This window comes from Callospermophilus lateralis, chromosome 5 (genome assembly GCF_048772815.1).
Source record: "Callospermophilus lateralis isolate mCalLat2 chromosome 5, mCalLat2.hap1, whole genome shotgun sequence".
Classification (NCBI taxonomy): Eukaryota; Metazoa; Chordata; class Mammalia; order Rodentia; family Sciuridae; genus Callospermophilus; species Callospermophilus lateralis.
This window is the reverse complement of record NC_135309.1, coordinates 156,611,279-156,637,786: the sequence shown is the minus strand read 5'-3', so window position 1 is coordinate 156,637,786 and position 26,508 is coordinate 156,611,279. Positions and strand designations below refer to the sequence as shown.

The 26,508-nt window shown below is 41.4% G+C and overlaps 1 protein-coding gene across 2 annotated transcripts in view; it reads right to left on the bottom strand.

The window, feature by feature from the left end:
• Ctnnd2 (catenin delta 2) overlaps positions 1-26,508 on the bottom strand; it is a 361,255-nt gene that overhangs the window by 107,568 nt on the left and 227,179 nt on the right. For both annotated transcript variants that reach the window (XM_076856215.2, XM_076856216.2), the window contains exons 7-8: positions 24,724-24,909; positions 10,506-10,679 (exon numbers count right to left, since the gene is read on the bottom strand). In XM_076856215.2, coding sequence (XP_076712330.1) covers positions 10,506-10,679; positions 24,724-24,909 — 360 coding nt within the window. The remainder of the gene's footprint in view (positions 1-10,505; positions 10,680-24,723; positions 24,910-26,508) is intronic.

The following is a 26,508-nucleotide window of genomic DNA, read 5'->3' as shown; positions in this document are numbered from 1 at the left end:
CTTTTCCCTCTTTAAATCCCAACAATTTACTAAGTAACTAAAGATAATGCTCTCCTTTAAGTACAAAATAGTCTGTTCTGAGGCTGAACCCATTATATTGCTAAAATTCTGAATTTGTTGATTAATTTTCTATTCTTCAAGAGTACTCTGGCTTTAGAAGTATCTGACATTAAACTCTTTCCTGTTACATAAGCATTTTCCCACTGACTTTATTAAAGTAGTCATTTCCCACTTTCTCTTCTTCCCTCCATCCATCCCTCTGCCTCCTTCCCTCTCTTTATCTCTGTCCTTCCTTTTCCCCTTCCTTAGTTTCTTTTTTTTGTGGTAATGGGGTTGAACCTAGGACCTCATACTTGTCAAGCACACCCTCAATTACTGAGCTACATCCCCAGCCCTGTTTTTGAAACCTATTTTACTCTGAGATAGTCTTGCTAAGTAGCCCAGGCTGGTCTTCAACTTTTGATCCTCCTGCCTCAGCCTCCTGAGTGGCTGGGATTACAGGTGTGCACACTATGCCCAGCGCCCCACTTTTTCTTCTGACATGGTAAAGAAAGGTCACGTTCGAGAACGCAACTCCTCCAAATATAATTTAATCTTTCAGAAGCACTTGAGCATCTTGTGGTATCTCAGGGTCATATGTATTCAAAGTCCCATTCTATACAATGAGAAATACATATAATGAGTTTGGTATAGATGGCTGCAGATTATGAAATCTGCTTCTGAATTGATTTACAGTACCTCGTTGTTTATCATGGTACCTTGCTCTCATGATAAGAGGGCAGAAAGCATTTCCCCAAAATTATTTATTCAGCCTTATTTCACTGGAAGTTTACTATGAAAGCAATGTACTAAATATTCAGAAACCATGTTTTTTTTTTCCTGCATGATTCACATTGTTTTGTTTTATTATTATGATCAGAATTACCAAGGTTTTGAGGTTGAAAAAGAACTGTGTTTGGTGGCTGCTCTAGGATTTGTGAAGAAACTGGGCCCTTCTCACGATGGATTTTTCTACGGTGAATATGGGATGTGGGTGTCGGCTCTTTAAATTCAGTGCTATCCTTTAGGATTATATAGCTTTCTTTTCAAAATTCTAAAATCTATTTTTTAAAGTGGTATCTCTAATGGGGAGGACTAATGAAGGATTTCCTTATGTTTGCAAAGCAATAAATCAATTCAGTGCATCAAATCTTGGTTAAGTCAATGGTAGTTACAGTATGTTTAAAGTGTTTCTCGTTTGTCTGACTATATTATTTAAATGTGAATCAGATTAGTGCAAATATTGAATTTTATTGCATGTATTCATGCTGAAATTATGAATTTCCAGCCAATAGGGTTTCTTGGGGGGAAAAAAAAAAGCATTTTGATGTGCTTTCACAGTAAGAACAGATAAAGAAGGTCAGGCTGGAGCAAGCGAGACCCAGAGGAAGCATTTCCTAAACAAATAAGAACAAGTATACCTGTTTCCCCAGCTCTCCACCTATCTTAAGAATCAGTAATTTTCAATTAAAAAAAACTTTTCTTTAAAAATGAACCTTTCTGGAGCTGGGACTTTAGCTCAGTGGTAGAGTGCTTGCCTAGCATGTGTGAGGTACTAGGTTCAGTCCTCAGCACCACATAAAAATAAATAAAGATATTGTATCCATCTACAACTGAAAAAATTTTTTTAAATGAACCTGTCTGACCACAGGAAGATTTTATTTATTTTTTTATTGCAAATGTTATCAAAGATCATCATGATGTGTGACTGGCATTTAGAAATGCCTTTTGGTAATTAAGAGTGGCTCTGGTAGAGGGGAGGCCTGGCAGGCTTCAAGATGATTAGATCTTATTCTGAGTCTCCTGTGTTCCCTTCACGACGGCACTGTATGAGCACACCACTGAGAAGGGGTGACTGACAGGACAGAATTCAGATGAAGGTGCTGACATTCCTGCCCTTTCCACAGTAGAGATGCAGACATGCAGACGGGAAGGGGTAGACTCTCGGTCACTGTGTTCACAGACAAGGCAGATACAGCCATATTTTTAATTCAATATCTGATAAAAATAATTCAGGTGTTTCTTCTTCTCACTTATTAGATAGCAGGTTGGAAAACTTTTCCTTTAACATATCTATTTTTTTTTTGTCTTTTTAAGTATAGCGCCTCATGGGTAGAGGGGGTGAACTTCATATTTTTCTTTTAAATTCAGAAAACATTCTACTTTGGAGATAGCAAACCACTTCTTCCATTAGGTGATGGGGAGGGGAAATCTGAAACTTGACTTTAGGGCACGGTCTGGAGGGACCACATTGGTGAGGCCATGTGGTCTTGCATGTGCAGAGCAGAGTTGTTGTAGAAGCTTAGGTAGTCAGGTGACTCAAGGGCAGCTCTTTTTTATTAAGATAGTAAGTGCTTCATTTTGTAACATGAATTGGATATATTAGCAAATCCTTGTCCCACTAGAAGAGAGAACTTTATTTTTATTGAATCTGGATTTAGATCACCTACCTGCAAATTCTTGTTCAATGTTGGTGGAGCAGGATCTTGGGGAAGCATTTGTTTTCTGGTGACCAGGAGTGGAGCCCAGATATAAGAAAGGACCTACAGGTGTGACCTGGCTTTGATAACAGAACATTTCCTGTGATGGACTTGAGTCTCTTACGTTGTTTCTCCCTTCGTGCTGGTGGACAGCGGTGATGTGGGCAGTTCTGTGAGCCACGTGTTGAAGATGACAGAGCCGCTCTCAGTTTGAATTAATTCCTGGAGGGGCTTCCTGCCTCTAACCCCTGCCCTTACTCTGACACCAGAAGAGAAAGGGTCTTCCTGGTTCCTTCTTGCTTGGGCCCTTGCAGGTTTGGAAATTCCTTTGTTATGGCAGCTGGTATTTCCCTAAATAATGGCCTATACTAGAGTACTAAAGGGAATTTAAGTCACTGAATCCTAGCTCTGAGGTTTCAACCCATGATGCTGGGAGTGAGCCTCCTCCTGCCTTACCACTTCCTTGTCAAAGTGACCTCAGGGTCACCCTGGACCTGCACACACTCTGAGCACAGCAAATACAATGGCTCTCTGAACTCTTTACTCACATGTTTATTATAAGAGAAAGAGACCAAGTCATATTGTTCTCCTTTTTTCAACTGTCTTTCAGTTTCCAGCCCACAGTAGGAGATTTTTACATGTTTAATTGACGAGAGAAGATGTCAGGTTGATTTACAGCATCAAGTGCTTCAGTGTTTGACAACAGCATTCTCCTCTGAAAGGATCTATGAAGAAAGGTTGAAAGCCGCTGCTGTCACTAGTGGGGTTGGCGGGTAATGACCACTGCCACAAAGGTGCTGCTAGGGTCCCAAGTGGGAGGAACATGCATCCCTTCTCCTGTGGCCCCTGTGTGGGGAGCTGGAGCCTTCGACTCAGGGTATATGCACGCTTGCTGTTCCGCAGGATGGGAGGAACAGAGTGTTGGGGTGGCACATGGCAACCACCACTCTCTGAGGGTGCTGTCCAATTCAGGTGGTGTTTTTATGTTAGGATTGTCTCTCTGGCACCACTGCCCAGGTGAGGAACACTGTCCATTTTCAGGTTAGTCCAGGCTCTCATCAGGCTTGGGAGGAGTCTCCATTTATAGCTAGCTCTACAGCTGCTCTAATGTTATTAGCAACCTGGACACTTTCTTTAGGGACATGTTGCATCTGTTAGATACCAAACTAAGACCAATTTACTATAGGAGGAGTGCAGCTGGCTCCCTGTTTCTGCAGTGTTACAGATGTCTTCCCACTGCCTTGTGCTCGTGGTAAATGTGGTGCCTCATCTTTGTAGTTTTGTAGGAACACAGGTTGCCCTTGGATGCTTTTTAAGTGCTTACCTTTATTACTGGTTTTGAAAAATGTGATGATGATGCACCTTGCTATGGTTTCTTCATGTTCATGGAGTTTGGGATTTTTTGAACTGCTTGGATCTGCAAGTTTACAATTTTTTTTTCATTAAATTTGGTAAATTTTCAAATTTTTATTCCTTCAATTTTTTGGTCCTCTTGCTCCTTTCTCTCCTCTCATTTGGTGACTCCAAATACTAATTGATGATGTTCATTAACAACCTGTATGTTTTGTTTTTTCTTTCAGTTTTTTATTTGAGATAGTTTCTATTCCCATTTTTCAGGTCACTAATTTTTTCTTCTACAGTGTCTAATCTGCAGATGTCTAATGTGTTATTTTTCATTTTACTCATTGTACTTTCAACTCTAGAAGTTTCATTTCATTCTTTTATGTATGTCCTGTTTCTATCTAAATCTATGAACACATATAAAACTAAAAGTTATAAAAAATTCCTGTTTGCCAATTTTAACTGTCAGTTCTGAGCTGGTTTCTCATTATGAATTGTACTTTTTAAAAATTTTATGTGATAACAGGGTAATTTTCAACTGGATGCCAGACGTTCTTAAATTCAATACTGGGTGCTCTTGTATTCCCACAGATATTTTAAAGCTTTCTTCTAGAATGCAACTAATTTACTGTTGATGTGTTTGGATGTCACGTTTAAGATTCAATAGGAGATAAGCACATATTTAGTCCAGAGCTAATTATTCCTCACATGGAGGCAAGATCCTCTAAGTGCTCTACCAGATGGCTCATGCTTTATGAGGTTTTCCTGTCTCTTAGAAACACACACTATACCCATCCTATGCAAGTGCTGAATTTCACTCTCTCTTGTAATTTCAGATGGCCTTCTCCAGACTTGGGTATTTCCCTCATACGCATGTGCTGATGTTTCTCTGCTGCGTAGCGGAATCCTCTGTGTATCTCCAGGTCTATGAACTCTAGTCCATTTGATCTCCCCAGATTCCCAGCTCCATCTTGTCCATGCAGAACATTTACAGGCTCCCCTGGGGGTTCTCAGTCCTTACACCATGGCTTGGCATAGCTGAGGCCAACAGGGCTCATGGTGTTTGTTTCCTGTCTCTTGAGATCACTGTCCTTCCTTGAATAATGCTTAGTGTCTTATCCAAAACCCACTCTGTTTCATATATTTCCATTTTACAGTCATAGTTTTTCTTTGAAGGAGGGTAAATCAGAGCTTTGCCACTCCGTCTTGCTATCTCAGCTGGAAGGGAAAGTTCCTTTGGTTTAGTGGTTTCTATAACTTCAGAATGGAGTTCCACAACTTAGGACTTCAGAAATCTTTGAAATCAATGACCATCAAAAAGAAAATGAGTCCACTGCCCAGGTGATGCAGATGCAGATGCAGATGACATCTGCCAGACAGGACAGCTCTTGGGGGGTATTCTCAGTACTTCTTTTAGAGAAGGAACTGCTGAGTCACATGTGGTTGTGGGCTAGGCCTGCTCCTCAGTGGGGGGGGGGCCTCTCTTTCCTGCTTCAGGCTGAACATCACCTCCGCTCAAGCCCTGTCTCTGGGAGACTTCCAACAGAGCAGAGTCCTCAGATACCCTGGTGCCGATTCTGGCCCAGTCCAAACCCATGAGGCATGATGCTTCGTGCCCCGTTTTCTTCATCACCTTTCAAAACTCTTTTCAAAACAGTCTTTCTTTGCATTTAAACCTCTTGCTTTTCCTCACACTGTTAACTGGGACAGAGGCAACTCACTCTGTCTTAGATGTCAACTCATGACTTTAACTTCTCTTTGTTGAACTCCCGTAATCTTGCCTGGTTCTCGTGCCCACTGAGCAGGAGGCTATGCTAATCAGTGTCCTTACTCAGGCTATTGTCCCTGTCTGTAAGGATGAGTCTCAAATTTCCCGGTTCCCTGACATTTTTCACTCAATTGGCCCACGTTGTCACCAAGTCTCTCTTCACCAAGTCTCTGTTGCTATCATGTTCGCTCATTAAATATTGATGTATTATTATTCAAGTATTCTTTTCTCCTATCTTATTTTTAAAACCAGTGGGAGAATATTCACATTTTAGGGGGGAAAATTGAAAATACAGAGATACCTAACATGCTTGACTTCATAGCCAGTACAGATTTTATTTCTGTAGTTTAATCCCTGGGTTTCCACAAAGCTCAATTACAATAGAAATATCCACAAATAGAGTGAAGGAGCATTCATTCACATTTTTGAAATCTTCGGACTACTATATCCAATTGTTTTAATATTCTGCAACAAACAAAACCATTGTACTGTAAATGAGAAAAAGGTAACTGATGTCCATGTCGGCTATGAAAAACATGTATCACTTTGCTTCTGCATAATGCCATCATCTTTTTCTGATGCTCATAAAGCAAGTAATGAGTGTTTTAAACTTTAAAAAGTGTTTAGGGCCATTATGAAGATCTAGTTTGCTAGTCAATTTGTTACAGAAGAAAACAAAAAAAGAGTGTGCATGCTCTTCCCATAAAGGAAAGTTATTGTTTCAGACAATGAGGTCTATAAAAAGCTGTCTCCATGCAAAATTCTGGTGTTTTACCTTCACATTTGTGTTTTTGTTGGGCCATAAAAAGTTAAGGACACTAAAGAAATACCACTAAATTTTGACAATTGCTATAAAAACACATTCTTAGACTCTAGATTTCAGACAGCAATACTATCTGTGTGGAAGTCGATGCTATTGTGTATCCTGTCAATATTTTAATTATTCAAGGACTGTCTTTTGAAATAGACTTTTTAAAATAAGGGTTTCCATGCTTGGTTTTTGCACACTTAATTCTCAATTTTCTTGAAGTAATTTGTTAGTGTTTGGCTCAATGAAATTTTTCCCAATCTTGTCAAAGAATTGTCCACCTCCCTTCCCACATTGTAAATTAATAAATTATTTAATAGATGTTGATAATGTGATTGAATTATATAAGAACCTGTGTATTTGTATTTTAATAAAAAGCCCCTACATAAGTATGTATGTATTTACTACTACACAGAATGTTCCTTAGTAGCAACTCACCCTGACTCATTTGTCTAGAATTATTTGGGAAGCAGAGCTTAGAAGAAGACTGGCATTCTAAAATTCTTTCTGTCTTCTAAAATTTACTAGTGGCAATTTAACATGTTCTTGATGACAGAGGTCAGCACTATGACTACCAGTTATTAGAACAACCTCTGGGAGTTTTTCTTTCTTGCATCTGTATGTTTACTTTTCCTAACTCCTCTTTCTTCTCTCTTTGCCATCAGGGTGTCCGCCCTGACTTTTTACTGTGTATCTGAATATTCTAGTTCATGTCTACAGTGCAGACTTGGAATTCCAGTGGTATAATTGTTAAACTCTGTCTAAAATACAGAACAACTTCTGTGATCTTGACTTCAGTTTCCCCTTCTTAATAGTATTTACTCTATAAAAATCTACCAAATAAATGTTCCCTGGATGTGTGTGGACAGCAGTCACACTGGGCCAACTAATATAATTATAATATAATTAGCTACACTAAATAGGCTTATATTCTGGAAACAGCAAGATGCTCTTTCCAGAATACACCGAGAATGATTGTCACACATCTTTCATAATTGGTATTATATAATCCAAAATAGGAGATAATTGGAGAGCATAGAAATAGTGAACATTTTTCAGACCTGCCGTCTTCTTACTCCTCACACCTAACTACCCACACCTGTCAGCAGCTCTCATGCTGGCCTGGTTGCCCCTGAGACACGAGCCTGGTGACTTGCACCGATACTGCCACACTGCAGGAACTGCAGAGCAGGGCAATACTTCTAAACCTGCAGCTTGCCAGCACAGCTGAGCCCAGATTCTGCAAAAACAACTCTATCAACTTTATTCTGCATAAAAAGCATATTTGTATCTGAATCAAAAGACCAAGTAATTGGTCATAAATGTGACCATCTGAGGATGGCCTGGTCTGTAATATGCTACTAAATTCTTTACTGATAGATAGATGTTTATGAATAGACATCATCTACAAGAAAGACGTGCGGACAGGTACTGCTTGGGTTAAAGGCTGAGAATAATTGTTACACATCTTTCATAATTGGCATTATGTAATCTAAAATTGGGACATCTTTGCTCAGCCAAGCAGTGGGGTCCAGAGACAAGTGGAAGTTGGTGTTGGCCCTTCAGGGGCTCACAGACCAGATTCCCTTCTAGAGACAGTCTTAGCAGCTTAGCAAGGACTTGTGGTATGAAAGGATAGATGATCCATGATGCTGCTCTTGACCTTCGCTGGTTAGATGCAACGTGGCTCTTGGTATTCAACACGTCTTTTTTTCTCTTGCTGCTTCTAAGATTTTCCTTTTATTTCCAGTTCTGAGCAACTGAATTATAATGTACTTTGGTATCGTTTCTTCATGTTTCTTGTTTTTTGGGTTCCTTGAGCTACTTGAATCTGCAAATTTCTGGTTTTCATAAAATGTGGAAGAATTTCGACCATTATTTCCTTAAATATTTTCTTTTCTGTTCTCTTCCTTCCCTTGTGGGAGGGGTCACTGCATTTCTCAAGATTACTTGATTCTCAAGATGCACTCTGCATTCTTCTTTTCTTTTGGATAATCTCCCTTATTGTCTTCAAGTTCACACATTTTTTTTCCTTTTACAATAATCTGCTATTAATTCCATTTAAATACAATGAAATGCCATAGTTTCAGACATGCTATTTTCAACTCTAGAAGTTTGATTTGGGTCTTTTACATATTCCTGTCAGATCCTCTTAAAGTTTTGAACATAAAGAATCTGAGTTTAAAAGTCAAAGTCTTATATTCAAAATCTTCAAGTGCCCAAAGACATTTCATGATTTTTAAATTATCATGATAAGGAACTACATCTTTTTCAGGGAACATGATAGTTGGTTAAAAACAGAGCTTAGATAGCACATTAGATTTGTCACCATCTGGATATCCAGGTCTTTGTACCTCAGGTTAGTCTCAGCTCACAGTCCCCTTCCTTTCCATGCCTGTTGAGATAGTGCCATAAGGCAGGGGTGCTGGTGGGGACTCTGGGTCACAAAATGTGACAATCCTTGGGCCATGCCATCTCGTTCCCATCTTTGCATCCAGGTGGTGATGGGTCTGCATGGTAGAGCGTTCAGCATGGTCTTCTCCGTTTGAAGATGACACACGTGAGACCCACAAGGGGTGTAACCTGCCCAGGATCACCACCCTCTGAAAAGGCAGGTCCTGGGTTTGAACTGTGGTTTGAATCAAAAATTACGGACCATGTTAAGCTTACAGGGACATGAGATGTGAGGGCCACTTCAAAGAAGTGATTTCCATGAATGACCTTCCTAGTCCTATAAGGCTACACTCTGGCCTTCTGCCCGGTGGGACTCTGCTTTTGAAACTTGTCTGCACCTATCTCTGGTTGAAAGGAGGAGACATCTTCCAGCCTGGCCTGACCTGAATTCTGTAGGTAGAAACACGAGGGATGTTTTACAGGCAGGGAGGGGAAGGGACGATCATGTTCACTCCTCAGGCTCTCAAGAAGAACAGCAGCAAGCAGCTCCCCAGGCACACTCAGGGACCAGGCCCGGGAGCTGTGATGTCATCACAGCTGGAAGAAAGAGCTGGGGCTGGAGTAATGGAAACGAGGATGAGAGAGAGAGAGAGAGAGAGAGAGAGAGAGAGAGAGAGAGAGAGAAGAAGGCTGACATTGGACCTTATGAGCACAAGGGACTGTGCAGTCGCATGATGATCTGAGGCCAGAAAGAGTGACATCTATGCCTCTGAGCTTCTGAAAATTCTGTAAATTCTGTAGCTGTGTGTCAATATTAACATCACTTTGAAGAGAATGAATGTCAAGGAAAAGGGTGATTTATGAACATCCCAAATCTTGACTTTGATATTAAATGGACGGAACATGATGGCAAAAATCAGAACTTTTTTTGGATGTTTTTTTCTCTTGGCGTTTCCCCATACATTCTATCTTCATTTCTCTAAGAGTGGTCACACACTTTTATATTTTAATGCAACAAGGCAAATTGGTGCTTGTAACTATGATGACCACAGTCAAGAATTATTTTCCCTGGTGAATCTTTTCCTACCAAAAATCAGGATCTTGAGAATTTTCTGTGAAAATCAAGCAGGAATAGTGTCAGTTCATAAGGACTTGGAGAAAGGACCCTCTTAACCTTGTCAAAATCATACATTGGTTTAAATGTTTTTGCCAAACAGAATTAACAATACTGTTCTCCTCTGTTAGCTCATGATTTAAAAATGCAAGGGGTCTTCTTTGGGGGCTGGGACCCAGTACAACATCTAGAACACTCATATGGGTGTTTGCAGATTAGCTCCCTTAACAGCCAATGATGGTGCTTTGAAAACATCCACATGTCACAATTGTCCCTGTAAGTCAAGCAGCTCAGCTGTCCCCATAGAATCACAAGAATTTCACGGCCTTTTCAATGATCATATTATTCACCAGTGGTCTTCAAAGACCTCTGAACCTTAAGAAGAATTTCATTTTTTAAAGTTTTTTTTTTTCAACTTTCTAAGCCCAACAACTCAATATAATTGTTTTTTTCTCCCAAACATCTTTGTTAGAATTGCACCTCCTGGAACTACACTTGCATTATTTTCTCAAGACTTGCTGCAACTCCAGAGTCTTTTGTATTGTAACGAACTAGCCATACCTTCCAGCTCCCTGCGGCCAAGTTCTGCAGGGCACCTGCCGCCCCTTCCAGCGTGTCTGGGTTTGAGCACTCAGAGAGCAGTGTGAGGTAGGGTTTGACTATGGAGGGGTGCCACAGCATCTGGATCCCTTTGGGTGGTTCTGCACAGTCTGGAAGAGGTCCTACTCCATCCCACTGGTGGAAGAAAAACGAGAGAGTAAACGTCTTTAACAACTTCCTCATATTTCCATCCTCAAACATCACGAACGAAAACAAAAGCAGGTGTTATAGAATCCAGTGAATACTGGCGACAGGGAGGGTCAACTGTTCAGGGATTTGGAGAGCCATTCCTGCCACAGAGAGCTTAGGATGGAGTTTGTGGGGGGTTGGAACATGTATAGAAGTGACTGCAACTGGTAGCCGCCCAGGATTAGCTCTCTGAGAACTATTCTGACACAACCTACGCAGGAAAGAACAAGCAGAGATGGGGAGGTTTTGGATGGGTGGAAGAAGGCTAAAGTTCAAGGTAGCACATATTATATTTACATATGTCAGCTGCTGCATAGGAAGTTCTCAACAATGGAAAGCCTGCACTAATGCAAAATTATAATAATTTATGCATAACTCATGCATAACTGTGGTCAATTCTTATATAATTTGTAAATACATATTTGCTTGATTTGTGGTACCATATTGCATCTAACAAACAAATGACAGAATGGATGAAAGAAAGAAAATTGCTATGGTTTATTAGATGCACTGACATGAGCTATAGGCAAATCTGGATCTTACAGCAATCCCGATAGTTAAATTTACTTTGAATTAAACATAATGAATAATGGGAGAGCGTGTAATTAAAAATTAATTACACATAATTTTAAAATTATGGCTTATATGCACAAAGAAATACCAGTCCACCACTAGAAATGAGAGTTATAAAGATTATAGCAACTTGGACAAATGATAACAATAAAAGTTAAATGAACAAATAAGATCCAAAGCACAATGGGAGATGGTGCTTTTCCCTACGCAACATGCATCATAAAAACATGCAACGATTATAAAAGATGCTTTGATAAAATATTTGTCTTTAATTTTTGTCTACACTTCAAATCTTCTATCTTCACTATGACTTTAAAAAATATTAAAAATTGAAATGATTCTGACCTTTGATTACATGAAATTTTTGACTTTTGTGAAAAACAAAGGCAATGATTATAAAGAGGACAGAAGTGAAATATGCATATATTTGGGGAAAATATTTTCATACTTCTGAGAAAAAACACAGTAAAACAAAGCTATTCCTTTATAATTTTAGAGTGGGGTACCAATCTGTTTAGCCCATTTGTATCCATTAATGTATTTAAAATCAATATAACATAAATGACACACATTAAGCTTCCTCACAGGCATTTTATGTACATCCATCTGTATGTAGGTGTGTAGATGTAAATAAATGTGAAAACAAAACTCTATTCCAGAATCTGAGTTAAGTTTCTTAGTCTTGAAATTTTTACTGGAAGAAAACAGACATTTGCCTCATATCCTTGCAATATAAAAATGGAAAAGTTGATAGAGATACTATAAAGTTATTTAACTGTCGCAAATAATTTCCAGAATTTTATTACTTATTTTCCAAGAGACAAATTCAAAATTCATGACCTTTTACTCTCCATTATCACACAGCTTAGCTTAAGTCAGAGCTAAATGAAGTCAATTGATGGATGCTGGACATCCCACTAAAGGTCATTTTCAATGAGTTTGTTACTCAGTTTCAACTTTATAAAAAGGAGGCTCAGTACATAAAGCATCTTGGGTTTTTTAATCAAAACCATTCAGAGATGACTTTGCATGAAGCCTATAGATGACTATTCATGAAGCCTGCACACCTCTTCCAAGAATTAACAAAAACACTGAAAGTGAACTGCCCTTGTCATACTGCTCCTGGTTCCTTATTTGAGACCCGCCCGGCTCATTGCATTGGACAGAAAGGACACTAGGGAAAGACACAAGTCATTTTGCAAGTGTGTCAACTTGGATGATGAAGCAGCAGTAACACTGGCTTCTAAAAGGAAGCAGTTAGAGCAGCGAGTCTAGCTACTAATGTAACAAGAAACAGAAAAATATTTCCTTGGCTATTTTGTTTGTTCTATTTTCTACTTTTTCATCCCCTTAAACATTTTAAATTAACATTGTCATTTAAAGACCTAATAAGATCTAGAAAAATAAGAATACGAAATGTCAACTCAACAGGGATGAGATTTCCCTCTTCCAGAAGAGCTGACAGGCGAGCAGGGGGCGTAGGGAAGTAGCGTCTGCAGGCTCATCACAAATGTGACAGCTGAAGTGTAAAAGAGGGAAGTGTAAAAAGAGGGAAAGCAGCTGCATTATCTTTTGCTGGCTCTTCTCTTGTTCCACTTTTCCAACTTCTCCACGATAAAGCAGGATTAATAGTTATAGCAGTAGACAATTTTCTTCTGCTCTGACATGTCATCTATGTAGCTCTTAAATACCTTTTATTACAATCATTTCTTAATGGCTACAGAGAAACTCTGAAGGAAATAAAAGCACAATGGATGTGAATATAGATAATCTTTGATAGCAACTAGAGATAGAGTTCAAAGGGGATTCTTTGCTATTCCGGAACATTGATGGCCCCCTGGCAGGATAACACCAAAGAAAAAGAACTATTTCAAAGCCAGTTGATGTAACTGACCTTTATTCAAACTTTCACTGAGTTAATAGGGGCAAATGTATCAGTATCCATTAAAGAAGAGATTTTCATTAATGGAAATGACTGGACTTTTTTCAAGGGTTATGTTAACATATTTGACATTATTTTGTCTAGCTAACCAACATCAACCAGGCAACAGAGCAGTGATGTAGCTAGGCTCACACTTTGAAGTAGATAAATAGATGAAAACTTTTAATGTGATTATTTCTCTTGGTGAGGATCCTTGAGAAATTGTGGGATATGCAACTCTTACTAAAATAGAAATACATCATTTATAAATTTAGATATACAATGCTTCTGTCCTAACGTTTCTACTGGTTCATTGAGTAAAGGCAAGTGGGGACTAAATCTTTATCATGTTCAAAAGGCTGACCAAACGAATAGCTATTTCGTCCCACAGAACACAGAACTGAATTTGTAAACCTTGTGCCAACTGTGTTTGATATTCACTCTATCTTGAGGACATATAACTGAAAATTCTTTTAATAGTAAAGAACAAAATTATGGCATTTGCCTATAAATGGATGGAGCTGGAGAATAACATGCTAAGCAAAATAAGCCAATCCTAAAAAAAAAAAAAAAAAAAAAAAAAAAAAAAAAACCTAAGGCTGAATTTTTTCTCTGATATGTAGATGTTAATTCACAATAAGGAGGGGGTGGGGCTAGGGAAGAGGAAAGTTACTTTGGATTAGATAGAGGGGAGTGAAGGGAGAGAAAGGTATGGGGGTAAGAAGGATAGTAGAAAGAATCTGATAATTAGTGAAAATACCCCTTCCTGGCATGGTTTTACTCCCAGGCTTAACAATTAGATAAGTGTTCTGCAATTTTGTGCAACATATCTATTCATTACTTTTTAATAAATAAAAGGAACAAATGTAGCCATTCTTGATTTTTTCCATGTATCACTTCAAGATTCAAATTATACTCTGTAATTCATACACAGTTAAACAGGAAAAAGACTAGAGAATATGTTTCTAGTGTTAAATCTCCTCTAATTAATTGTCTTTTTTGTGGCAATGTAGGATTTTATGCATATATTTAGAGTTCATCAAGCTAAGGATCAAGTAGGTTATAACCAATCTATGAGATTTTCTCATGGAAACACACACAGCAAGTGCTAAGAACAGTGCTTGTAGGAGAGCCTGCCAGCTACTTCTCAAACTCGCTGCCATGAAGTACTGGTGGGCTCAGGCTGGCAGCAGAACAATGGAGGTGCTTAGAGGATGTGGAAAACAGAGCATGGAACAAACCATGAGGCTGGTTTTTCTCATCCCAAATAGTGACTCCCTCCAAAACATACCAGCAGACTCTGTACTGGCTTTGAATGTACAACTCTGCTAATACCATCAATTAAAAAAAACCAGTACATGGTTTATTATCCAATTTCAAAATTGCATAGAATTTAAAAACATGTATTTGCCTATCCAGAAGGTAATGCTTCAAATCTTTTTGGAAAGGAAGAGAATTTCAAGCTTCTAGAGTTACCAATTTAGACGACAAGGCTTTTTGACAGGACTGTGGTCAGAGCAGAGGATGTAGGATGGCGTCCTTAACCTGAGAGGGAATGTGATGTGTGGGATGTGCAGGTGGCTGCAAGGGTCCTGGGTGCTGTGCAGCTGGACAGCAGCAAGGGCTTCTAGTGCTCAGGAGCACGGTAGGTAATTGTGGTAACTGAGGCTGACAGTGGCTTAAGGGCACATACATTTCAACACAGCCAGCAGAGAGGATTTGGAATGTTCTGTTTGAGGTGATGGATGTACCAATTCTGCTGATCTGATCATTATGTGTTGAATACATGCATTGGAATATCACACCATAACTCATAAATACATTCAATTTTTTATGTGCCAATTAAAATTCAAAAACATTTAAAAATACTTTTGGTTTCCTTGTAGAGCCTAAGTTTTATTTGAATAATTTCTATCTTAGTTGGTTTGAGGATGGACTAGTAGAAGCCATTTGCTCTTTATGGGAAGAGAATAATAAAACTTAGGGAAGAAAATTTGAAAGTTAAAAAAAATATCATGAAATAAAATAAAATTCCCAAACCAATCACCGAATGCATAAACAAAAAGGTCAAGATGTCAATACACTTTACAGAGACTCTACGACAGGAAGGGTTCTTTAAGGCACAGAGACTCACAGGACAACTATCATTATCACATTCATCAAAGCCCCTGTTGAATAAGGAGAATTAAAAGACAGCTTCTCTTCCCTTTGAACTAGCTGACAAGGGCCCCAGTCTCTGGTCCCCTGCACCCTGTGCTGGGTACTGAGGAGATACACACAGGAAGCATTCGCTAAACGGGGAGTGGGATTTCAAGGAGAAGTCCACGTCTTCCCAATGTGCCTTGTTTTAGTCTCAGCCAGTCAAGTCTGCCTTCCCCAAAGAGGCTTTCCTGCTGAGCTGTATCTTGGGACCTAAATAGCAAAGGCTGGCATCTCCAGCAGAGCCCATCTCTATTATCTAGATTTCTCTACCAGCCAGGGAACATCAAAGCTCTTGCATATAGGCAGCATCGCTTTTCAAAATGGGATTTCAGTGAAACAAACAGACCAAAGATGCTGCAGGACTAAGGAAAAGACTCTGCATCAACAGAGGAACACTCTGGTTTTAAGATCCCATTCTTCTTTCCCAGGGGAAGGAAACCAAAGCACAGTGAAATACAGGAAGAGAAGATGGCTCTGTGTAGGTAAACTGTCTGGGGATGTTCTCTCAAGCAGGATTTGGTTTAATCAGGCTGCAGTCAGCACTCAGCACTTTAGAAAAAACTTAGGACCAAATCCCACATCCACCCATTGTCTGCTACTGTTGCTTGGCTCGTCTGAACAGCAGAGATACTAGCTGATTTGCTTTCACAGTATTTTATGACCACTACAGCCTTTTGGAGGTGAGAATAGAAAGGACAGGTGAGGATTGGTGGCACCAATAAATGTGTAAAAAGCCATAAGACATGATTCTTTGTGTTGACTCCTGGAGTTTCAAAGGCCAGGGGAGTTCCAGTGCTGCCTAAAGGCTGAGGCTGAGGCTTTGCAGAGGGGAAGCAGAACTGATGGCCAGTTAGCTGGGTCTGTGTGGCACTGCAATGTCAGGCTTTCCCCTGTACAAGACAGGAGGGCTCTGGCACTTGAGGAATTAGAAACCTCTGTCAAGAAGAGGCAGGGTAGGGTGCTTTCTGAACAAAGGCTTAGGACAAGAGACCTTCCAGGTTACATGCTGATTCACCTCCCTGCATGTGCATGGGGCCGGGAGTGGGCACACATCCTTTGGGAAGAGGGAGGGAGGTTGGAAGAATGCGGCTGGCTAATGTATGTGCCCTCAGAGGCCTGCTACCATGGCTGCTCAGCATCACGGGACTTACCTGACCCTTCTCCAAGTCACTGCTGGAACCACCTGGAACAGAAGGACGCTCCCCTGCCATTCTCTCTGCTCCCAAGATCCCCTCCAAATCCAGGGAACCTGAGATGCGATGCTCCCTGTGATATGCTTGCTAAAGGGGCTTTGTGACCTACATGTCAACATCCCTCAAGATCACCATGGAATCTTGGTTGTTTGGTGATTTATCCCTCAAAAGAGAGTTAGGGCTGGGGATGTGGCTTAGTGGTAGAGCACTTGCCTAGCATGCATGAGGTTCTAGATTTAATCTCTAAAACACACACACACACACACACACACACACATACACACACACACACACACACACACACAGAGAGAGAGAGAGAGAGAGAGAGAGAGCAGTCTAGTACCCTGGACCAAGGCAATGTTCCCTCTCAAAGGGCAGCTGGTAATCTCTGCAGAGATATCTGGTTATCATAACAGGGGCAGGGTGGGGGTTGGTGGTGCTAATGCCATCTGGTAGGACCCAGGGATACTGATAAACACCCCACAATGCGCAGCACAGACCCACAGCAGAGAATCACTCAGCTGCAAATGTCTCTAGCAGCAAAGCTGAGGAACTCTGGTGCAGTGGTCCAAGACAGAGTATTGGTGGCATGGAGTACTGAGTGGCAAAATGTAATTAAGACAACTTGATGAGACAGCTGAAACAGAGCTTTAAGTCAGGAAATTCACAGAAAATAAATAAGCAGCACTTTCAGATGCTTTTGGAGATGAGAAAAAGGCAGAAGAAAAATCTCCTTCATAGATACAGGAGAGTTTCTGCATCAAAACTTGCAGCTGATCTTTGCAGGAGCAAGTGGTTCACTGCTTCTAAGACATGATATTCCATGTCTTGAATCAACAAGCTCCTGGCATATGGTGGGGTTTTCACAGAGCAAGACTAGACTGGAAGCAGCCAAGAGGAGTGCGTGGCAGCTGAAAGAAGCAGATGGCTGGAGAGGAAATGGTATTGAACACAAAAGAAAAATCATGGTTACTAATAAGGAAAGGAAAACCGCTGGAGAGAAGAAAAACAACTTGTGATGCTAGGAAATGAAAAACTGTGTGTTTCAACAGTGTCATGACAGGCAGATCCATGAAGTGATAATAAGGAAATCAACTCCACATACCTAAATTGTCACTGGCAGCGTGATAGATAAATTTTTGTTCATGTATCTTTAAAAGCCTTTAAACATTCATTTGGTCTAGATATTGCATTTTGAAGATGTATCTTTAAGACACAGTTAAGGAGATAGGTGAGGTTTAACTACATGGGTGTTTATTACAGTTTACACTAGTGAAAAATTAGAAGCAACTTCATTTTCTAAAAAGAGGGACTGGCTCATCACATCACGGTATGCCCGGCAGTGGAATTCTCTCTAGCTCTTCAGCATTGCAGCATAAAGAGAAACTTGCTGCCAGAGAGAAAGGTCATGCTGTCCAGTGACAAACTGCCACAGCACAGTCTACTATCCCCAACCTGCTCTCCCCTGCAGAGCTGTCAAGGTGGTAGGAGAGAAACCCCCTGGGTGCAGGTGAGAAGGGGCTGTGCAGTTTCCAGAGAATGTGCAAACAGTAAAATACATAAAAGTCATTATTGTTATTATTAGTAGTATATACAAAAAATGTGGACTGAGTTAAGTGATAAGACTTCTCTCATAAGAACAGGAAGCTCCTATTAAACTCCCTTAATTATGTCACCACATTTCATTTTTTTGTATTAACAAAATGCCCAAGGATCACTCACAAAGGGTCCTGGTGACTAAATTCCTGCCTCCCTGGCAGCTCGGGTATTACTGTGAATCTTGCAGGGCACCTGGGTACCAGTAACAGTGATCTGTGCAATGTTGGGGTAGGGCAGGGCTCTCCTGTCTTTCCCCCATCTAGCCCTGGACTGTAGCTATCAAGAGCCACCTTGGGTCAGAGTGAAGAGCAGCATCCTAAAGACAGGAACACCATAAGCTACAGGACACCTGCCTCTGATGGCTGTAGATCAGAGGTCTGCACTGGTGGGAAACACACCTATCTATTGTGTATTTGCCTCCAGCCAATGGAGTAAAGTTATATTTTGAAGGGCTAAACAAAGTTCTGAATAAATGTGGTTGAAAAACATTCAAAAGGGTATATGACTAGGTACAAACTATAATTGTGAGTTTTTATACAAGGAGGATAATGGAAATATGTACAGTATTTTATTCTTGTGCTTAATACTGTTTTATTTACATGTTATTTACATGTTATGGGTATATATAGTCAATCCTTGATATCTTCAGGGGATTGGTTCCAGGACCCCCAGAAGATACCAAAATCCACATATGTTCAAGTCTATTATTAAAAATGGCATAATATTTGCATATAACTATGCACAACTCCTATTACTATTATTATTATTATGCTCAACTTATTTATGATATATAATACAATGTATGTGCTATGTAAATAATTGTACCATATTGATTAGGTAATAATGACAAGAAAAATATGTACTTATTCAATACAGATATAATTCTTTTTCCAAATACTTTCTCTCTGCAGTTGGTTGAATCTATGGATGTAGATCCTTGGCTTGTTATTATTAGTATGATATGCAAAAAATGGCTATGGAGGGCCAACTGTATTCACACTTATAATTAACATCTGTTTTGTTTGAAATAAGGAGAAACCATCACTGAAAGTTCATATCTCCAGTGTGGGTATTTGAATTAGTAATAGACTTTGCAATTGTGCCTTGAGACCCTGCCTGCTTGGAGCAAAGTCTCCCCAGAGATGAAACAGAAGAGTCCTGAAATACACTCACAGCAAGAGTCACAGGGCACAGGGACTATGGTCTGAGCACCATTCCACATATGTGGTGCCAGGTGCTGGGTGGGTAGAAGTCGCAGGCAGAAATAAGACCCCACACAATCTTTCCCCTCTGACATTCCCTCTCTGTGGGGACCACCTGCTGTACCCACCTCAGCATGACATGGACTAGGAGAGGAGTTTCACAGAACAGTGAAGAGGTAGATTAGGGAGGGGCGGAGCTTTCTCTTTGGATCAGTCTTGAAAGGGGAAGATGATGTTCAGTCATGAAGAATCATTCTCCACGTGGTGGAAGAAGGGGGAGGAATGGCGGGCAGAGGAACAGCAGAGTGAGAGCTTGGGCTTCAGAAGGGATACGAAAGTGGTGTTCTGGGAGGGCCTTGGAGGGTCTATCAGTATGTCTTCCCTCATAGGGAAATGAAGAGGACACTAACCATTTAACACAGAAACCCATTCCTGTTGCTTCTGTTTATAAACCATCATACTAAGTATCCTAAGTGAAACTTCCCATAACCTAAGCACTTGACATCCATAATTTAAGAAAGAGTTTTTAAAAAGAGCAAAATATTCTCTCTTGACTAGAATGTACTGTGAAGCAATGATTATCAAGAGAGAAGATCTATCATATAAAAATACTGGATCAGAATCATGTTTGGATTCTGATAATTTATGTCCTCACCCATGAGAATAGATAGTTTTTTTTAACTCACTTGAATTTAAAAATTTTCAGTGATCAAGAGAACACAGCGGTTTTGAGGTTGAGGGATCTGCTTGTTTTGCTTGTTCTTTTTCAGCAGGTTTCTCTGGTCAGAGTCAGGATTATATTGAGTGGATCTTGAAGACCCAGGTCTGCTCTGGGCAGCAGCAGCAGGACAGTGTCCGGTTACCTTTCAGCCCTGTTGGAATAGTGCCCCAGACACCATCACAACATCCTTAACTATATCCTAGATTGGAGGGGAAAGAAAGAGAGAGAAGGGAAGAGAGAGAGGGAGAAGGAGATGGGGGAGGGGGGAGGGAGAGGGAAAGAAGGAGAAGGGGAGAGAAGATGAAGGAGAAGGAAAAGAAGAAGAAGAGGAGGAGGAAGAAGAGGAAGAAGAAGGAGGAGGAGAAGAAGAGGAGGAGGAGGAGAGAATGAAGAGGAGGAGAAGGAGGAAGAGGAGATGGAGAAGGAGAAGAAGGAGAAGGGGGAGAAGAAGGAGAAGGGGGAGAAGATGAAGCAGAAAGAAAAAGAAGAGGAAGAAGAAGAGGAGGAAGAAGGAAAAGAAGGAGAAGAAGAAGAGGAGGAAGAGAGAATGAAGAGGTGAAGAAGGAGGAGGAGGAGATGTCGAAGGAGAAGGAGAAGAAGAAGAGGAAGAGGAGGAGGGGGTAGGGGAGAGAAGGAGGAGGAAGAGGAGGAGGGGGTAGGGGAGAGAAGGAGGAGGAAGAGGAGGAGAGGAGAATGAAGAGGTGGAGAAGAGGAGGAAGAGGAGGAGAGGAGAATGAAGAAGTAGAGAAGGAGGAGGAGGAAATAGCAAAGGAGAAGGAGAAGAAGAAGACCAAGAGGAGGAGGGGGAAGGGGGGAGAGGAGGAGGAGGAAGAGGAGTAGTAGTAGTAATAGTAATGGGGCAGGGAGAGACTGCCTACACAAAGCCATTCTGGAGGGAAGGGAGGGTCCTGCCACATGAGGTGGCCTCTTTGGCTAAGACATGCAACATGCTCTGGGGGAGGTTTTGCTTTAAAAAGGCTAGAGAAACGAGAAACTTCCTAAAATTCAGCAACAGAGTCAGATGTACACATGTTTGAAAGTCTTTTAGACCAGAATGTGATGCACACAGGTGTCTGTTTGGGTCTAGAATATTTCCATAGCAACCATTTCTTCTAATTCGGACACAAAAGCAAAACACCTGTACCGTCTGTTTTCTTGCATTATCATTACCAAGGATTTAAAATAAAATATCTCTGAGATTTTTCTTATAACTAAATCTGACCTTCAGAAGGGTCTACTATTTTTCTACAGTTCAGAATACCAATGCCAAGTGTAAGAATCATCACAAATGTCCAGAACCGAGCAAGCCTCAGGGTCAGAATTAAACCAATTATGATTTCATAACTTTGATTTCCATTACAATATTTGACTACTCTATGCCAGGAGGTCTGTGTCATGGATACATAGTCTCTTCTGCCTTTCTTTAAGGTATCTTAAATTTAAAAGGAAAATACAATACTACATTTTTATAAGCATATTGACTTAGATACCTACTGCCTTTTGAGTGTTAATTTTAAATAGCTACTTGAAAAGATTATAATATAATGTACATCATAGGAAATCTATAAATAAATAAATACAGTAAGAATCTCTTATCTTCTCTTTGATATTATTGTTCTTTTTCTAGAAACATATTTTATACATGCATATATTTATATTTTCATATGACATATTTACAAACTTGGCTAGATTTTATCTATAGCTACATTATCCATATCTCCATATATTATATCCATATCTCCATATATTGGACTGGGCATCCAGTCCAGTCCAGAGGCCCTGGCCACTTGTCAGTGGTCTGCTAGATTTGTTGGTACTCTCTTGTTCTTCGCCTTCATTTACACTTATAATCCATCTTCACTCCCCTCCTCATCTCCAAGATTTTGGCTTTGTTTCCTTTCTATAAGTCTTTAAATACAAGACAGTTTTTAGTTTGGACTGTTTTAAAATATATTGAACTTGACAAAACACACTAAATGTTTATTCAAACAGGCATAATTGTTTTATGTTTACATCCTCATTAAGCTTGATATTGAATTTTCTAGCACTTCAAAATAGTTTTGTATTAATTTATAGCACATGAAAAAAAAGCATTCTTAAAAAAAACCCCTATATTTGGTTGAAATCATAACTTCAATGTTCTTCGTAAACAACAATGTTCCACTGCATTTTAGCTTATGGCAGTTTCAACAAAACTGTTTAAAAGAAGTATTTTTTTCTTTAAAGAATGTTGCAAGAAAAAATGGGACAAATGAACCTTGTAAAATTTCATTTAAGTTTTTTGGCAAAAATCAAATTCTATTAATTACTTCATCATATCAATGTGGAGAAGAACACATCAATATCATAAGAAATTCTTCCAAGTACATCATTCTAAAGCCTGGAAAATTGTTCACCTCAAGGTTTCATGGTGGGGCCAAGACCTGGGAAGGAGGGGCTCATTAGGGGGTGAGGCCACCAATGTTCTTCCCCAGGGACTGCTCATTTCTTGGGGCCCAACTAACTCTTAACCCCCTCCAACACTTGGAAGATTTAAATCCATGGAAAACGGGTTGGCAGACTTGGGAGAAGGTGGGTGGTAGGGTAAGAATCTTCCTAAATGAAACCCTGGTGTCAGTCCCAGGGGCATGACAGGGCTGCCACACACAGTTCAAATGTCACAGACAAAATCCTGAATGGCAGTAAATTCAGTATCAGCTGAAAGTTTCTTTGGCCAAGGCCATTGGCCAACTTTCCAACTTTCAGCTGAACTGCAAACCACTAGAGAACTGGAACCTAATGCAATTTCTCAAATTTGCCTTCCCGGGGACCTTTCAAGATGAATCCTTCCATCTGGGGTGAGACTGGAGTTTGCTCTCACTGCTAAGTCAGGAAGTTCCACTTTCCTGCTGAGCTGCTTTCCTCCAGTGACGTTTACTGGGTGGCTCACACTTCCAGGAGAAAGTAGGGGCGAGAGGACCAAATCCCAAGGAAACCACCACATAAGCCAATGGTGAAGGGAACCTAATCCGCCATTGCTAGCTCCCATTTGAGTTGATGGGAAGGGAGTGTTCAGGACTACATGGTCTGGCTTCTGTCTACATAGGGCAAGGCAGCACCTAGCCAGGTGCTCTCATTGGGAGGGTTTGGTAAACACTTGCCAGGGGCCCCTGCACCCCCGGAGGGAGGTTGAAGAGGTTAAGAATCAGGGCTCAGTCCTTACCCACAGATTCCTTCCTTTCAGGGAGAGGATGAGAGATACAGCTTGACTCAGGACAGGGGAAAAAGTGGGGCTGGGCTTAGTTCTCAGAGGGCTAATGAACTGGTGCTGTCAAAGAGAGTGTGAGCATGGATCTCCCAAAGTACAGGCATGTGTAAGATGAATGCATAAATCCAGGAGTGGTCCGAAGTACCCAGAGCTGCAAACCACTAGAGAACTGGAACCTCAAACAAATGCTAACCCTGATGCATTCAAGGAGAATTCAGGAATTAGACTTAAGAGTGCATTCTCATTGATTCTTACTCAAAATATCTTCTTTAGCCTTACCTTTACTGGAGGCAAAATTATTTCTCAAATAGTTTAGAAATTCTGCACTGTGATCTCGACAAACGCATTTGCATATTTATCTTGAATTCAAAGACTGTCAATGGAACGGGTTGTGAATTCCAACCTATTTCCTAGGCCGGTCAGATTCCGAGTTAGTATAACCCTCAGAAACTGGATATATGACCACAGTGTCCAGGGCAATCTGGACTTGTGACCTCAGCATCCAGGGAAGGACATGGATGTGAGACCCCAGTGTGGGGAGAAATAGGGAAATCTTCAGTGGCAGAGTTTTGGCCAGCAGCAGAATGAACAGCTCCTTCCCACTAATCCCTTTCCTGGGGTGAGGGCGACTGGGGGTAGGGGCTTCACCTCCCAGGGGCCCTGGGGATGTGGTGGAGGATGTTCCAATGCCCTGGAATGAGGAGGGGTAGCTGCCTACTGGCCTTTACTTGCCTGCAGGGAACCCACTTACAGTTGCACAAGGTGAAAAGCATTCTATTTGAAGAGGTCTCCCTCTCCAGCTGCAAAGGGCTTTGAATAGTCCCCTACAAACTTCTGATGCCATTCTGTTGGATGGGCTGTGAATTCTGACTCACACTAGCAAATTCAAGACTGCAAAACCAAACCTTCTCCAAATGTGCAATAAAGCACTCATTGGATGTTGTGCTTCCCTTCATACAGCACGTCTATTCCAGGCATCTCTGCCACCCAGATGGCAGCCAGCCTGGCCCCACGAGGACCTCAGTGCATGTGGGAATCAACACACAGAAGGCTCAGCCCCAGGGTCCACCTCCACTCTAGGAGCTGTCACACCTTGCTGGCTTTTTTCCCTTATTTTGAAATTTCCCATCTTGGCTCAGCTGCAAGACATGGGGGGAGTTATTTAACTTTCACATCTCAGTCGTGAAATTCCCACAGGAAAACTGTGCGGGCACTTCGGTAATTTTACTGCACAGTGGAAATGCAAACCGGGTATGTGGACATACAGAAAAGGAATTCACATTGCAAGGAGGGAGGGAATGAGTGCATGCAGCTGTGGGTGTCCAGCATCACCTGGTCCTGGGATTTCTTTTTCTTCTTTTTCTTGCCCCAGCACCCAGAGCTCTCCGCGTCCTTGCCATTGGCCTCGCCGCAGAGCAGCCCGTCCAGCTCATCCGTGCCCATGTGCTGTCCCTGAGACGTTTCTGCTGCCAGCCGGTAGGAGAGGTTCCTTAAGATGCACACACAGTTTTCAACGGTCTGGGAAAACAGAGAAGAAAGAAGAGAGAAGGGAAAACAGAAGGGGAATGAACAAAGAACTAACTAGCACTCTGCCCTCCACCCTGGACAGGCAACAAGTCCCAGGCACGCACTTCTCTCCTGCTCCCAGGGCTCCCCTGATCCCGGTGGAAAGAATTCAGAGAAGCCTAGAAAGGTCATGATACCCTCTCTCCTCACAGAGAAGCTATGTATCAACAGCAGTGGCTTCTAAGAACCTGTTACTGTTGATTGACAGCTCACTGGAGAGAGAGGAGGAATTTATAACCATGAGCTGTCCCCAATTCCTCTACTCCCAGACTAGTCCTGCCTGGGACTCAGAGTCCCAGTCATGAAGATCACAGACCCTGGACTGTGGTCAGCCCTGGTGGGTGACCCCAACCTGCACCATCTACACTTCTGGGTGTAAGAGGAGCAACAGACACAAACCAGGGCTGTCCCATGCACATCAGGGGCTGTGGCCACTGGGAGGCATATTTCTCATTCAACTGATTCTTTCAAGAGGACAAACATTCCTATTTCCTAGCAAAGGGGTTCAACAGCAGTTAAGGGCACATGTGGAGCTGGACACCTGTAGAGCTCCGGATCTCCACTATTAGCTGTTTGACTTTGGATGATATAATCATGGTATCCTGGACTCACTGTCCCCCTCCGTACAATGACCACAATAGGACCTCATCGGTAGATTATTGTGTGGGTCAGGGGAGCTAATGCATGTGTGTGCAATGGTCAGAATAACGCCTCCAAGTGTCCACATCTAACTGCTGGACCTGTGAATGTGTTAGGCTCTATGAGGGTGATTAAGGCTGTAGGTGGAATTAAGGTTGCTGTCTGGCTGACAGATGGGCAGTTTATCTGGATTTTCCAGGTGGCCCACTTATCACGAGGTCCTGTAAGAGGGAGGCAGAAGAGTCAGGGCAAGAGGGTCGTGATGCTGGGAGGTAGGAAAGGCCACTGGTGGCTTTGAGTATGGAGGAAGGGGCCACAAGCCAAGGGATGTGGGCAGCTAGCTTCTGGGCTGGGGTATAGAAGGAAGCAGATTCTCTCCTGGAGACCCCAGGAGAAGCCAGCCCCCATGGCACTTTTCATTTAGCCCAGTGAGACCCATTTTGGACTCCTATACTCTAGAACTGGAAGATAATAAATATGTGGGGTTTTACCCAGCCACCAAGTTTGTGGCCATTTGTTACAGAACAAAACAAGAGGAAAATTGATGCAGTGGGGAAGCACGGAGAATGCTGGGGGCACCAGGAATCATTCTAGTGATGCTGGGAGAAGGCCTGGCTTCAAAAGCCTGAGGCATGGAACCCAGAGGAAGTCAGCAGGGCTTGGGTTTTAGTGTGGGCTCTGCCATTTACTGAGCTGTATGCCTTAGGCAAGATGCTTAAACTCTCTGTGCATCACAGGGCTAAAGGCAAGGGTTAAATGAGGTAACAGACACAGGTCTCAGAAGAGTGACTGATGATGATGTATTCGCTGTTATCATCAGAGGCAAAATGTGGGATTCAAGAAATATAGTTCTAATAACCTCCAATTGTTGATAGGAGGGTTGGCTGCTAAACCAGAGCCTGCAGGCCAAGC